The sequence below is a fragment of the Engraulis encrasicolus genome, chromosome 17 (genome assembly GCF_034702125.1).
Source record: "Engraulis encrasicolus isolate BLACKSEA-1 chromosome 17, IST_EnEncr_1.0, whole genome shotgun sequence".
Classification (NCBI taxonomy): domain Eukaryota; kingdom Metazoa; phylum Chordata; class Actinopteri; order Clupeiformes; family Engraulidae; genus Engraulis; species Engraulis encrasicolus.
Window position 1 is genome coordinate 45,847,284 of NC_085873.1, and position 14,590 is coordinate 45,861,873.

The following is a 14,590-nucleotide window of genomic DNA, read 5'->3' on the forward strand; positions in this document are numbered from 1 at the left end:
GCGTCAAAGAGGTTGTCAGTCACCACCAAAAGGGACAAAACAAATGGACTTTTAATAACAGGATAATTTGTCAATTCATTAGTCAAAGACTCTTCTCTGGAAATTGGAACTTGGAACTTTACGCGGAGTACTGGACTCTGGAGCGCGGAGAAGAACAAAGGAACGCCAACAACACGTGTAACTGGAAACGCCGGTAGGCCACATCTAATTTAAATTGTTTGAACTGGAACTCGTGCATGGAAAAGGAAAGGACTGAACTAATTCGTTGGATGAAGTAACTTTTTGATTTTGGACCATTTTTGGAACAAAGTGAATGAACTTTTAAGTTTGAGAAATTAAGTTTGAAGAACCAAATCGAGAAAAGCGCATACTTTTACGCGCACCTTTATTTCATGACTTTTCAGTTACAATGATTTTTGAAAGAAACTACAGCCTTTTTTGAACATTTTTGAGACATAACTGAACAAAGAGACATTTAAGTTGAAAGTTAAGAGAGACATTTAAGTTGCAAACATGGCTGACTCCGACGCTGAAGCAGCTTCGCAAACTGATATGGATGAACTCGCAGAGCTAGAGAAAACCTCTCAAACAGAGGGTACTTTACGCACGAAAAGGAAAATTAAATTGCAACAGCTTACACGTCGCATGAACATTATTAAGAAATTAATTCATGATGAATCAAGTGTTGAAAAAGTTAAAACTGCCATGCAAAGGTACAGGGAAATGTTAGAGGAATTTGATATTATTCAAGGAGAATATCAGACTTTGCTTGACAATGAAGAAGAACGTGAAACGGATCACGAGACGTGGTACATGCCAAAAAGAAAGAACCAACAGGAATTTGTTAATTCTGTGGATAAGTGGCTTGCTGAACATGAAATTGATGACATACGCCCGGCGGACAGCGCGTCTAAAGCCCATGGAGGATCAAAGGTTTCACGTACATCCTCAGCTTTGAAGCGCGCCACAGCTGAAAAGGCTGCGCTTGAGGTTAAAATGTGCGCTCTTACAAGAGAGAACAGCATTCCATTGAGCTAGAAGAGGAAGAATTAAAGAAAAGGCTAGAAAAATTGAGACAACAAAAGGAAATGTTAAACTTATCAAGTCAATTGGATGCAGCTAATGCAAAAGTCGCCGTGTTATCAGACACTAAAAGCGACGCTGTAGGAAATTCAATGAAATTAATGGAAACTGCGGTAGACGCAATGAACGAAAATATAGGAGATTCATTGAAATTACAGGAAACAAATGCAGCAGACGCAATGAACGAGTATATGGAAGACTCATTGAAACTACAGGACACAAAGGAAATCATTGCAAAGGAAATGGAAGTGCTGCAGACTGCAAAGGAAAAAATGCAATTAAATGGTAGTGTTAAACCTAAACCCTATGCTACTTACCCTGTTTCTTTACCCCCTCCTGCAATAGAACAGCCTTTACCTGCACCTGTGCACTTACCTGTTGCTCATCCCAGCCATATGCCCCAGGCGCCAGCAAGGAGAGCGCCTTCACAGCAACAACCTGCACGTGCCCCTCCATCTTCACAGCCTGATGTACAAAGGGGTCAACCCAGCCATATGCCCATGGCACCAGCAAGGCCAACGCTACAGCCACAACCTATGCAGACAGGTAATCAACCCCATCCACAGCCACAGCCCCGTGCTTCATCTAGGGTGACCAGCTGTCCGGACTTCGGCCGGACAACCCCGCCCCTTAACTTTCTAACCTAGCGTCCTCGCGCGCACCCATTGCTTCGACTTGCCGAATCCCCGCCTCCGTGGAGAAAATTGTGAAGTTGGCATTCTAAACTGTAGGCAGAAATCAGGGAACAGCGCTGCCATCTTACCTCAGACAACTCAGCTGCCAACAACAGTTTTACTTGTAAAACAATCATTTTTGGGGGAAGGATTTTCGCATTGCATTACCTCACTCCGATAAAGGAGTCATCACCACTAACTTAATATTGTATCAGACGGCAGGTTACGATAGACAAATCCTTCCGTTGTTGTCTGTGTAGGCTATTTCATTTTTTATTTTTTTTTAATGTATTTTGGGTAGTCGTGCATTCGTAGGCCTAATAGCCAACCATTAATTTGATTTACTTTATTCAAAGTTGGTCAGAAGTATTATCAGCGGTGTTTTAAGGGAGGCAAACCGCTTTTGTCAACCTTTTTTTCATGCAGACGCTGGATAACCAACAACACGAGCTCAAAATACAGACAGCGCCCGTGCAGAAAGACGTTTCTTTGCCCTGTTTGTAAAGTTGTGAGAACCCTCGTATCGTTGTAAAGGCATTTAGCGGACAAACTTAATTGCACTAGGCCAATGCGTTGCCAACAGTGCAGGAAAAAATAGGAAACAGACAGTAGGCAATAATATAGTTGCCTTATTTAACTTTCATACAGTCAGTTAATGAACTTCATATATGTCTATTGCACGGAGATTTCCCCGACACAAGGCGACAGCAATACAGTTAATTCGCTGGGCGAGAGGTTATATCTGGAGTAACATGGCGGCCGCAGATATCGGAAACGCGACCGACTATCAAGGTCTAGTTTGCGTCGATGACGTTGCCTCGCAGCTCGAGGCCATAAGCAAAAGGCTAGGAGGAAAGGAAAGACAAAGAGAGGGACACACGGATGTCGTGAACAGGTCGTAAAAACGGACCGATGGCCACCCTAGCTGTCATCACGCCCTGCGCCACCCTCACAGCAAATGCTAGGCCCTCAACCTGCCGCCCCAGTGGATAGTGCGCCAATAGGGCCTCCTGAAAGTGATGCTCAGCTGTACAATATCTTACAAAAACAAAATGACATCACCACTTCTCTGATAAAACAGCAGGACCAGTCAAATCTACCCCGAAAGGAGATAAAAGTGTTCAATAATGATCCAATTGAGTACAGGTCATTCATTAGTTCATTTGAACATGTAATTGAAAGCAAAATTGAACATGCCAAGGATAAACTGTACTATCTTGAACAGTACACCTCAGGACAATCCAAGGAGCTAGTTAAAACATGCCTCTTTTTAGATCCAGACACAGGGTTTGCAAAGGCAAAGCAACTGCTCCAGGAAAATTTTGGAAACGAATACCAAATCTCATGTGCATACATTAACAAAGCATTGTCGTGGAACCCCATTAAGGTTGAAGATTCCCAAAATCTGAAATCATATGCACTGTATCTCAGAGGATGTTTGAACGCCATGAATGATATTGCTTACATGGATGAGTTGGATCTGTCCTCCAATCTCAAAATGCTAATCAGCAAATTACCTTACAGATTAAGAGAAAGGTGGAGAGTGGAGGCATGCAATCTGCAAGAATCAACAAAACGGAGAGCCACATTCAAGAATTTAGTCGAATTTATTGAAAAACAGGTGAAAATCATTACAGACCCTGTATTTGGTGATATACAAACCTCTCCTCTCAGCAGCACCCCCAGCAGGAGTACAAGGCCTACAGACTCCAGATCTGTGTCAAAATCAAAGTTCTCCAATGCTGCAACTGATGTTAAGCCTTCCTCCCCAATGCACCAGAACAGCCCCTCAGCAGTCCATACTAATCCATTCTGTGTGTTCTGCTCAGGTGACCATCTACTCGGCACCTGCCCTCGATTCAAAAAGAAATTGCATACTGAAAAAATCTCATTCTTGAAAGACAGAGGAATTTGCTTTGCATGTCTCATTTCAGGCCACATGAGCAAAGACTGCACCCAACGCCAGTCATGCACTGTTTGCAGTAAGCCGCACCACACAGCCCTGCACATAGGAAAAATTGAACAAAACAAAGGAAAACAAGATGCAGTGGACATGTCAAGCGCGCAGAACACCAAGCCATCTCCCCTCTCCGCATGTGGTCGTATTGGGGCCGGCGACGAGCAGTGTGTCATGTCCATCGTGCCTGTAAAGGTAAAATCAAGCAAAAGCAACACCATAGTCAAAACATACGCCTTTCTTGACCCCGGCAGCACTGCCACCTTTTGTACAGACGCATTAATGCAGCAGCTTAATGTAAAAGGAAAGAAAACAAACATTCTGTTACGTACACTAGGACAGGAAAGGAGTGTGTCAACACATATGATAACTGGATTGGAAGTGAGTGGACTTGATGACAATTCATTTATAGCTCTACCAGAAACCTACACACAACAAGGAATTCCTGTAACAAAAGGAAACATCCCAAACCAAAATGATGTGAAAAAATGGCCTTACCTTAAGGAAGTGAAGATATCCACCATCGACGCAGACATAGGGCTACTCATAGGCACAAATGTTCCCAAGGCAATGGAACCCTGGCAAATTGTCAATAGCCAGGGAGAAGGTCCATATGCCGTGAAATGTGTTTTAGGGTGGTTGTTAAACGGTCCTTTGAGAGAGGAAAGCCAAACTCCCTATCACACAGTAAACAGGATTTCAGTGCAAAACCTGCATGAAATGTTAATTGCACAATACAACACAGATTTCAGTGAAAATGCCTGTGATGAAGTGAAAGAGCCTTCAGTTGAGGACAAACGCTTTCTGCAAATTGCAGATGACTCTGCCAAAATAGTGGACGGACATTACAGTCTGAAATTACCCTTCAAAAGTGACGAATCTCTGCTACCCAATAACCGCTGTGTTGCAGAACAACGACTGGAGAACCTGAAAAGGAAATTCAACAAAAACAAAGAATTCAAAAAGGAATATGTGACATTCATGACCAATGTGATTACCAAAGGATACGCAGAAATGGTGCCAGAAGGACAGCAAACAAAAACAGAAGGATCAGTGTGGTACTTGCCCCACCATGGGGTGTATCACCCAAGAAAAGGAAACTTAAGAGTTGTTTTTGATTGTGGTGCGTCTTTCTGTGGCAAAGCATTGAATGCAGAATTGCTTAAAGGGCCTGACCTAACTAACAGTCTTGTGAGTGTGCTCAACAGATTCCGACAGGAGCCAGTAGGCCTGATGGCCGACATCACCGCCATGTTCCACCAGGTGAAAGTTGCAAAAAGTGATGTTGACTTCCTCAGGTTCCTGTGGTGGCCAGAGGGGGACGTGACCCAACAACCTGTGGAATTCAGAATGACAGTCCATCTCTTTGGGGCTACGTCATCCCCCAGCTGTGCAAGTTACGCACTTAGAAAAACAGCCACAGACAACCAAGAGCACTTCAGTCCCGAGGTAACAGACACAATTCTAAACAATTTTTACGTCGATGATCTGTTAAAATCAGAATCGACACCAGATGGCGCTATTCAGCTCATCAGAGACGTCACAGCACTCTGTCAAAGAGGAGGTTTCCACCTGTCCAAATGGGCCACAAACAGCAGAGAGGTACTGGCATCTATACCTGTAGAGGATAGAGTGAAGGAAATGAAGGAGCTCAATCTTGAAAAGGATAAACTCCCAACTGAAAGGGCCCTCGGCCTACAATGGTGCATAGACAGTGACAACTTTACCTTCAATGTACAGCCAAAGTCACAGCCACTTACAAGAAGGGGAATGTTATCAATGGTCTATTCAATCTACGACCCCCTCGGCTTCTTGACACCCTTTACATTAACAGCAAAGTTGTTGTTGCAGGAGCTGTGTAAGATGAACCTGGGCTGGGACGAAGAGGTACCGCCACACATCCGTGAGCAGTGGTCGAAGTGGTCAGCTGGCTTCCCCCTGATGTCCAACTTCAAAGTGCAGCGGTGCTTTAAGACAGCTGGATTCGGGTCAGTGACGCAAGCACAGCTACACCATTTTGCGGATGCAAGCGACCAAGGCTACGGAACAGCAACTTACCTGAGGCTCCAGAATGACCAGAACAACATCCACGTCGCTCTGGTGATGGGAAAAGGACGCGTGGCACCATTGAAGAGGATGACGATACCAAGGATGGAACTTGCTGCAGCTGTGTTGGCTACAAAAGTTGACAAAATGCTCACATCTAGCTTACAGCTACAGCTGGATAGGTCTGTGTTCTGGACTGACAGTCAGTCTGTGATCAAGTACATAGCCAATGAACACTCCAGATTCAAAACCTTTGTTGCCAACAGAGTCGCAGCAATTAGAGATGCAAGTGAGGTATGTCAATGGAACTACATTGACACCAAATCCAACCCCGCTGATGATGTGACCAGGGGTCAAAGTGCAGAAAAGTTCCTAAGCAACAAAAGATGGCTTCATGGACCAGACATTCTGTGGGAGGCGGAGCAGAAATGGCCAGTTGACACCAAGCCAAACGCATCACTTGCACCAGATGACCCTGAAGTAAAAAGAACACACATAGTGAGTACAACATTACACCACACAACAGGAGAAAACGCAACACATACACTCATTACACATTACTCTGACTGGACAAAACTAAGAGTTGCAGTTTCTTGGTTCCTAAAACTAAAAGAAACATTGAGAAAATTGGCTCAAATAAGAAAACAAGGCAAAATGATGACAAGGAACATGATGAACAAACCAGACTACAAACTTGGTGGCCAACAAGTGAATGTGCAAGATCTAAAAGCAGCTGAAATAGCCATTGCTCGCTTTGTCCAATCACAACATTACCCAGATGAGCTCAAAAGCCTTGCCACAAAAAGTCCTGAAGTGAAAAGAGAAAGCACACTGTACAAACTTGACCCAACTCTAATGGATGGCATAATCAGAGTAGGCGGCCGGCTGAAAAGGATGGCAATAGGAGAAGACAGAAAATTTCCCATCATAATCCCTAAGAATTCACATGTTGCCAAACTGATCTTAGAACATGTGCACAGGATAACAGGGCATGGTGGAAGAAGCCATATGCTGTCTGAACTTTGCAGGAAATATTGGATCAGTAATGCCAACTCAGCCGCCAGAAAAATTCTGTCCAAGTGTGTTTGCAGGCGATACAAGGCACGAGCTGGAGAGCAGATGATGTCCGACTTACCCCAAGAGAGACTCCAACCCGACCTCCCGCCATTCACCAACACAGGCGTGGACTATTTTGGTCCATTTGAGGTAAAGCGAGGAAGATCCCTGGTGAAAAGGTATGGCGTCCTATTCACCTGCATGACCAGCAGAGCCATTCACATTGAAGTAGCCAACTCATTAGACACCAGTTCATGCATTAACGCTTTAAGACGCTTTATTTGTAGGAGAGGGCAAGTAAAGTACCTGCGTTCCGATAATGGAACCAATTTTGTTGGTGCAAATGCAGAACTGCAAAAAGCCCTCTCCACACTTGACCAAGACAAAGTGCATAGCACTCTGAGAGCAATGGGCATAGAATGGACATTCAACCCTCCAGGCGCATCCCATCATGGAGGCATATGGGAAAGGCTCATAAGGTCCATAAGACAAGTCCTCTGCTCTATCCTAAAACAACAAACACTAGACGATGAGGGATTGCAAACTGTCTTTTGCGAAGTGGAAGCAATTCTGAATAGTCGTCCCCTCACCACAGTCACCAATGACCCACAGGACTTAACACCACTAACCCCCAATGACCTTCTGCTCCTAAATGCCAGGCCAGTTCTCCCTCCAGGGACATTCGAGAAGAGCGACCAGTACACCAGACGCCGCTGGAGACAAGCACAATACCTGGCAAACATCTTTTGGAGACGCTGGACTTCAGAGTATGTACCCCTACTCCAAGAACGCCAAAAATGGAACACGAAGAAAAGAAACTTTCAGTGTGGTGATATCGTGTTAGTGGTGGATCCCATTGCACCAAGAAGTTCCTGGACCCTAGGAAGAATAATAGAGGTCTACCCAGACAGAAGAGGGATGGTGAGAACGGCAAAAATCAAGACTCAAACCAACATCATACAGAGGCCAATCACCAAACTATGTCTGATGTTGGAGGGTGAAGAAACCTAGAAAATGAACCAGAAAAAAAGGTTGTGTGAATTTAAGTTATTTTAGATAAAACATATTTATAAGAAATTGTATTGAAATATTGTGATAAACTATTGGGCTCCTATTTTGTAAATATTTTTGTAATTGTTCAGTCCGTGCCAAACAATTAGGGGCCGGTTATGTAGGAGCCATTCCCTCAGTTTAATGTATTTTTGCAATTTCGTAATGCTTGCTATTTTTTGTACTTGTGAGACTATGCCCCCTACAGGCCAAAGATGCTATAAATTGCGAGGCTACCTGGAGGAGGTGTGGCTGACTGGGAGCGCAGAGTCTTGTCTTGGCTTGGCGTTTGATTTGATACTCATTTAAGAAATACCCAGTCTGTCTTTTATTTTATTTTCAATGGCTAAAGGAGCCTCATTTGATTTGCAATTTTGAAAACGTTTACAAAGTAAAAGAAACATCATTCAACTTCAAAAACTTGTCTATCTTGGATGTCTGGATTTCTGGATTTGGGTCACACATTCACAAGCGTCAAAGAGGTTGTCAGTCACCACCAAAAGGGACAAAACAAATGGACTTTTAATAACAGGACAATTTGTCAATTCACCTATCTAAAACCAAATGACGGCTTCTGACAGATAGTGACTTAGTTATGAAATGGCAACGTTGTCAAAGACGGTAGCCTACTCATAACTCCTTATGCTAGATGCTACTGTTTACTGTATACGGTTTAAAACGGTGGCTTCATGTTGGCGACCTGTGTCTCAAGCAAGCTTGTTTGATGTCTGAATTGCGTTCTCTTCCACGAGTCGCACCACTCGCAGCGCGCTTGTTCATTTGCATGGGAAAAGACTATAGTAGGTAGTGCAAACAGAGGACACCGGAGTATCTTCAGATGTGGACATGTTTACTGTGATTGACTCTGAAGAAGTCATGACAACTCGAAACGTCAATAGTGCCACTTGACCAAATAAGCAGGTAAAAATCCACATCTTAAGACGCTTTGGTGGTGACTTCGTTTTCTGTCGCTTAGCCTATTACAGACCTTCCGATTTACAATTAAAACCCAATGGCTGGTTCTTTCAAATAATGACTCAGTTTCACAAAATTGTGAAAGACATCTGCCTACTGATATAGGGCACTGTTTTAAAACGGTTGGCTTTATAGGAGACCTAGGCTACGTCTCAAGCGCCCAAGCGCAGCGTGGGCAGGCTTAATCATAGACATCATATAGAAAACTATTCTATATGATGGGCTTAATGGCCACGTTCGTGATGGTGCATTACTGTGCAGGCTACTATCTCTCTATTAATTCATTACTTGCACAATCAGAACACAAAGGCCCAAAAGAACCCATAGACACAAAAGAACCCATAGACCATGGATTTTAACTACTATTTGCAAAGCAAGTTTCATGGAGGTTTTGAGTTTTGTATGTTTGATTCATTGGGCATATTTGGCGTTCAAAAAAATAATAATCCGGACCTCGCTAACCTCAAATGTGGCTACGGCCATCAGTGTTGTGCCAGTTCACAGATTTTCTGAACTAGTTCAAGTTCAGTTCATAGATGCTCAAAGTGAACAGTTCACGTTCAAAGTTCACAATTTTAATTGTGAACTAGTTCAAAGTTCAGTTCAGTTCTTTTTTTTTCGTGAAATATTCAAATAAATAGGCCTACTTTTTCACACCACGAGCTAGAAATCATACATTCTTTGAAACTGACTAGACATTTGCTCATGACGCTGCAATTGTGGGTTTCATACCAGGTGATGAAACTTGCAGCATGCAGTACAGACAAGGTAGACCAGTTCTAGCCTAGTGCAATGAAGTCTACTAGCATTTCAATAAATAAATAATATGATATATAATGTGAAATATGTATATATAATGTTATATGATATTATATTATATAGCCTATCTGTGTATGAATTAATTTACATGAGCAAAACTCTTGAATGAAGGTAGATCTAATGAAGGCAAAAGTCAAATGCACAAATATGCCTATTTTTAAGGAAACTGTGTATCTTATGTAACAGACTTATAACACATGTGTGATACAGTGTTTTTTTGTTTAGAGTTTGTACATATTCCACAATGTAGCCTAGTTGTCGATAATCAGTTGATCTACCTGGGCTTGGTAGGGGTCTTCTCCCCCTTTCCTCCCTTATGACCCTCGAGGGCGTGCAAATGCATTCACACTGGATGGATGTTTTAACTCAATGTGCCGTTTCAAATTCGAACAGGACGTTGTGGATGTCCTTACTGTTTTTGCTGCGCAGGTGGTTTAAATGTTCATAAGGATAATCTGTGTCTGTCTCCGTGCCATCCCTTCCACTAAACACTTTTTAAATGCAGCGCTTGGTCTGTCTGCCTCTCGCTCTCTCGCGCGCTCTCTCTCTCTCAGACGCAATTCATCATGGGTAACGTCGTGCTTAAGTAAGGGTTAACGTTCGGCGAGAAGGTCGCTACCGTGGAATAGCAGCACGACAGAGAGAATCTTTAGACCCCGACGCGGAGCGGAGGGGTCTTGTTCTCTCTGAAGTGCTGCTATTCCACAAAGCGACCGACTCGCCGAAAGTTAACCCGCTTATTATATGGATATACTTAAATGATTCACACATGGCGGGGACATTTCTTTAGGCCTATTTAATGTTAAGATTGTTGCTGCGCAAAACAAAACAGTGCCGTTGTGGAACACCGCTAGGCAACAGGTAGCCAGGACAACAGGTGTTGTCTATCACAGCAGCTGATTAGAGTCTTGTTGAAAAGTCGCTTTAGCAGTGAAAAGTCTTGTTGCCATTGACAGCGGTCTGTTATAGACCAACCCGTCCGTTATCGAAAAATAACAGACGTGCGAACGTTGGGGAGCCCCGTTGAAATGAATGGAGCATTCGACAGATGACGTCACAACCATATAATAAGCAGCAATAACTAAGCCTATGTTATTCAACTATTCTCAGCCGGACACTACGTTGCCCACAATGCATTGCGCACACAGATGTCAAAAGAAATTCTCACTGATGATACAAGCGGCACCAGCGAGAGAGAGAAGGGGGGAAATTTCTCTCGTTGCGTTTCAAAAGAGAAAACCGATGTCACTCAGCTTTCAATGGAAAACAAATTCCAACGTTCATTTACAGTGATGTCTGCCGTTCATGACACGTAATGTGAACTAATTCACGTTCAAGTTCTTTATTAAAAAATGTGTTGCGTTCAGTTCAACGTTCACGAAAAAATGAGCGTGTTCAATGAACGCGTTCTTTTGAACGCGTTCACGCACAACATTGACGGCCATGCAGGCAGTGAGAGGCTACAGTTGATAACAGGCAATCCTTCCCGTCTCTCTAGCATTATCAGAGACCAGTGTTCGATTATACGAAACCGAAACTGAACCGTGCCTGTCTCAAGTAGCGATTCTGAAGAATTGAAACATATCAAGCCTACTTAAAAAGGTAAAATGTTACTTATTTAGCCTGTCTAATTGTACAAAAGCAGTCACACAATCTCTTTCACTGATTTTATTTTGAATAAGTTTATTTTATTTTTGCAAATGAGAAACACATCACCCAATTCAATTCATTCATTTTTTGAGAGGTAAAGTAGCCTACACTCATATAGGCTAAGAGGCTTAGAGATATCTCTAGGAAATAGCTATCAAGCCTGTTTTACAGTTAAGCCTGTTTCAAAACTGTCAGCCAGTCTGTTGATGTTTACATCTGCCAGGGCCTCGTGGGCTGCCTATCCCGCCTATCTACTGATATGAGGAGAAGAAATCCAAGATGTCTTCCTCGCGGTTCCTCCATCTGGATCTACGGCTCGCTAGCTTCTGAAGTTTGTCTCGCGCCTGGGTTCTGTCTTTGCTTTCGATCCTGATCGCATACGCCTTCTTCAGCTGCTCGATGGCCTTGTCGTCATCCTTCTTCTTGAACATCAGGAACAGACCGTACTTGGAGTGGCAGTGTTGCCGCTCGGCGTCGGACAGGCTGTTGTCCGACAGCAGCCTGGTGAAAATGGGCTCTGCCTGGTCCAGCTGTTTGCTCTCCACGTAGGCCTCGGCCAGGTGCACCCAGGCGTAGGTGTTTGACGGCTTCAGCTCCACAGTCTTGCGGAAGAGGCGCACGCTTTCGGCAACGGCTGCGTTGACCTGTGGCATGCATAATACATAAAGGCATATAATGTGAAATATATACAGTGTTTGGAATAAAAACAAGCCCTTACTGTAGAAAACGTATTTGGTATAAACCTCTCGAGTAAAATTACACTCAAAAATCAAAAGTTATGTAACGTCTTGCGTAGGTCTATCTCTGCAATAAAACAAATAACAAAAGCATGGAAACAACCAACATGACCGGACCTGCGCATTGAGTTCCTTCATGTTCTGCCAGTGGCACAGGCCCATCTCGTGGTAGAGGAAGCTGGAGTTGGGGGCTTTCTCCGAGGCCAGCTTCAGGATCTCCAGGGACTCTTTGGTGGATCCGTCTCTCCTGAAGTACGTGGCGGCATACCTGGGTGGGGCCGGATTCGCAAAACTTTGTAAACGATAAAACTTGAGAGGATTCCTAAGAAGTTAAGCTAAGAAGTTCCCAAGAGTCATCTTAAGTGGAATTCTCAAGCATTTTATTTAGAACAATGCTATTACTGAAGAATGCCTTATTTTCTCATTTCAGAACTTGACCATGACATAGGCCTAATAATCATCATCATAATAATAAAAAAAAATTAAAAAAAAAAAGTAAATAAAAAAATAAAAATAAAATAATAATAATAATAATAATAGTAGTAGTAGTAGTAGTAGTAGTAGTAGTAGTAGTAGTAGTACCTGGCAACTTGGGGAATGTCTGCAGACTGTTTGAGAGCCTCGCGTATGAGATCTCTGGATTCATCAGGTTGGAAGTGTTGCAGTTTGAGAGCCAAGAGGACCATCACTTCAGCATCGGTGGGGTCGAGTTCCAAGGCTTTCCTGAGTTGCTTGACGGCAGTGCTGTCCTCTGGCTTGATGGGGTCACCCGTCCTTACTATCTCCTCCTGACGGTAAAGAACCACCGCGTAGCCCACATTGCAGGACAGACTGTCGGGCTTGGCTTTTAAAACCTTCTCGAAGCTCTCCCTGGACCTCGGATAGAAGTTGCGGCCCAGACTCAGGAGGCTCCAGCCTTTCTCCTCCTCCACGATGTCCTCTGTAGGAGCCTAAATACAGGTTATTTTTAGTTTATTTGTATAGCGCATTTCATACACAGATGCAACTCAATGTGCCTCACAAAGTTAACAATTGCAAAAAGAAAAGAAGCAAATAAGAAATAAATTAGAGGCAAAGAAAATGTAAAACATTAAAATAAAACACATGTTAAAAAAATAAAATAAAGTGAGGAATATTTGTATTTTAAAACGATGTAGGCTCATAAGTAAGTTTGCCAAAATATTGTTTGTAATTTCATGATTCATAGGGATTTTAAAATATTTAAAATACTATTTACATATGCACATTTCATTAATATTGTGTTAATTAAAATAAATATAACATTAAATATTGTGTTAATTAAAAAAATAACATTAAAATAATATTATTATTTTGTTACCTGCACTGGCCAGGAAATGACCATAGTTGCTTACTTGGCCATAAGTGCAAACAAACAAACAACCTCCCTGCCCTCACCTGTATGTTTCTGATTTTCCCCAGGTAAGTCTCCATGTCCTCCAGGTTGCCGTGGTGATGGTGCAGCCATGCGAAGCTGGAGTAGGTGACCAGGAAGTCCGCCTCAACCCTCTGCTCCTCCTCTAGCACGGCCAGAGACTTCTCCAGGTACTCAATGGCAGCTTTGTCCTTGCCCTGCAGGTGGCTGACAAATGCCAGGATGTTGAAGTACGTGGGGTGGTAGCGGCGAGGAGAGTACTTGACACGGTCCTCCAGCTTCTCCGGGACGCCCTTCAGGTCGTTGATGTCATCTTTGTCCACGTCCCATGTGAAGAGACACTTCAGGAGCTTTAGGTCACTGTCACTCATCGCCTGTTTTTTGCTAAGAGGGGAAATTTTACATGTATGTCATTGGAACTGGCATAACATAATTATTATAAGGCTCTGCACACATAATCAAAACAATATAATGACTAATTCATAATAATTAAACATGCACTCCAGGTCCTTTAGGTTAGGCCTACTGTCACTCGTCGCCTGCTTTTTGCTAACAGGGCAAGTTTGTCAGTCATGGATGAGCGTTTAGGGCATCAGACTTGCATCCCAGAGGTTGCCTGTTTGACTCCCGACCCGCCAGGTTGGTGGGGGGAGTAATCAACCAGTGCTCTCCTCCATCCTCCTCCATGACTGAGGTACCCTGAGCATGGAACCGTCCCACCGCACTGCTCCCCATGGGGTGCCACTGAGGGCTGCCCCCTTGCACGGGTGAGGCATAAATGCAATTTCGTTGTGTGCAGTGCGCAGTGTTCACTTGTGTGCTGTGGAGTGCTGTGTCACAATGACAATGGGAGTTGGAGTTTCACAATGGGCTTTCACGCTTTCACTTTCAAGTTCATTCATGTTACATTACATTACACTTAGTAGTTTCTTTTATCCAAAGCGACTTACAAATATTTACAGGGTATTGTTTACAGTCCCTGGAGCTCTGTGGGGGTTAGGTGCTGAGCTCAAGGGCACTTCAGCCATGTGTACTGCCCTACAATTTCAGAACGCAGTATAATTCGAAATGGCAAACTGAGGAAAAAGGCTTTAAAGTTTCCTTTCTGGCCCCGCAACTGTGGTGGAGGTAAAGTGGTGATGACACTTCG

The 14,590-nt window shown here is 43.4% G+C and overlaps 1 protein-coding gene across 1 annotated transcript; it reads right to left on the reverse strand.

Moving 5' to 3' along the window:
- Positions 1-11,433: 11,433 nt before the first annotated feature.
- LOC134467068 (interferon-induced protein with tetratricopeptide repeats 5-like) lies at positions 11,434-14,338 on the reverse strand. The gene is made up of 5 exons (XM_063220993.1): positions 14,319-14,338; positions 13,443-13,806; positions 12,630-12,985; positions 12,165-12,315; positions 11,434-11,954 (listed from the first exon to the last, which is right to left on the reverse strand). The coding sequence occupies exons 1-5, from the start codon at positions 14,336-14,338 to the stop codon at positions 11,562-11,564; spliced, it is 1,284 nt and encodes a 427-aa protein (XP_063077063.1). The 3' UTR covers positions 11,434-11,561.
- Between the last annotated feature and the right edge of the window lie 252 nt (positions 14,339-14,590).

Bases quoted from the DNA above. Each gene is read 5' to 3' on its own strand.
- LOC134467068 (XM_063220993.1), bottom strand. From the start codon at position 14,338: ATGAACTTGAAAGTGAAAGC. The intron at 12,986-13,442 runs GTTTGTTTGCAC...GCTCCTACAGAG, and splicing joins TGAGGGCAGGGAGGTTGTTT to GACATCGTGGAGGAGGAGAA. The intron at 11,955-12,164 runs GTCCGGTCATGT...TGCATGCCACAG, and splicing joins TGAAGGAACTCAATGCGCAG to GTCAACGCAGCCGTTGCCGA.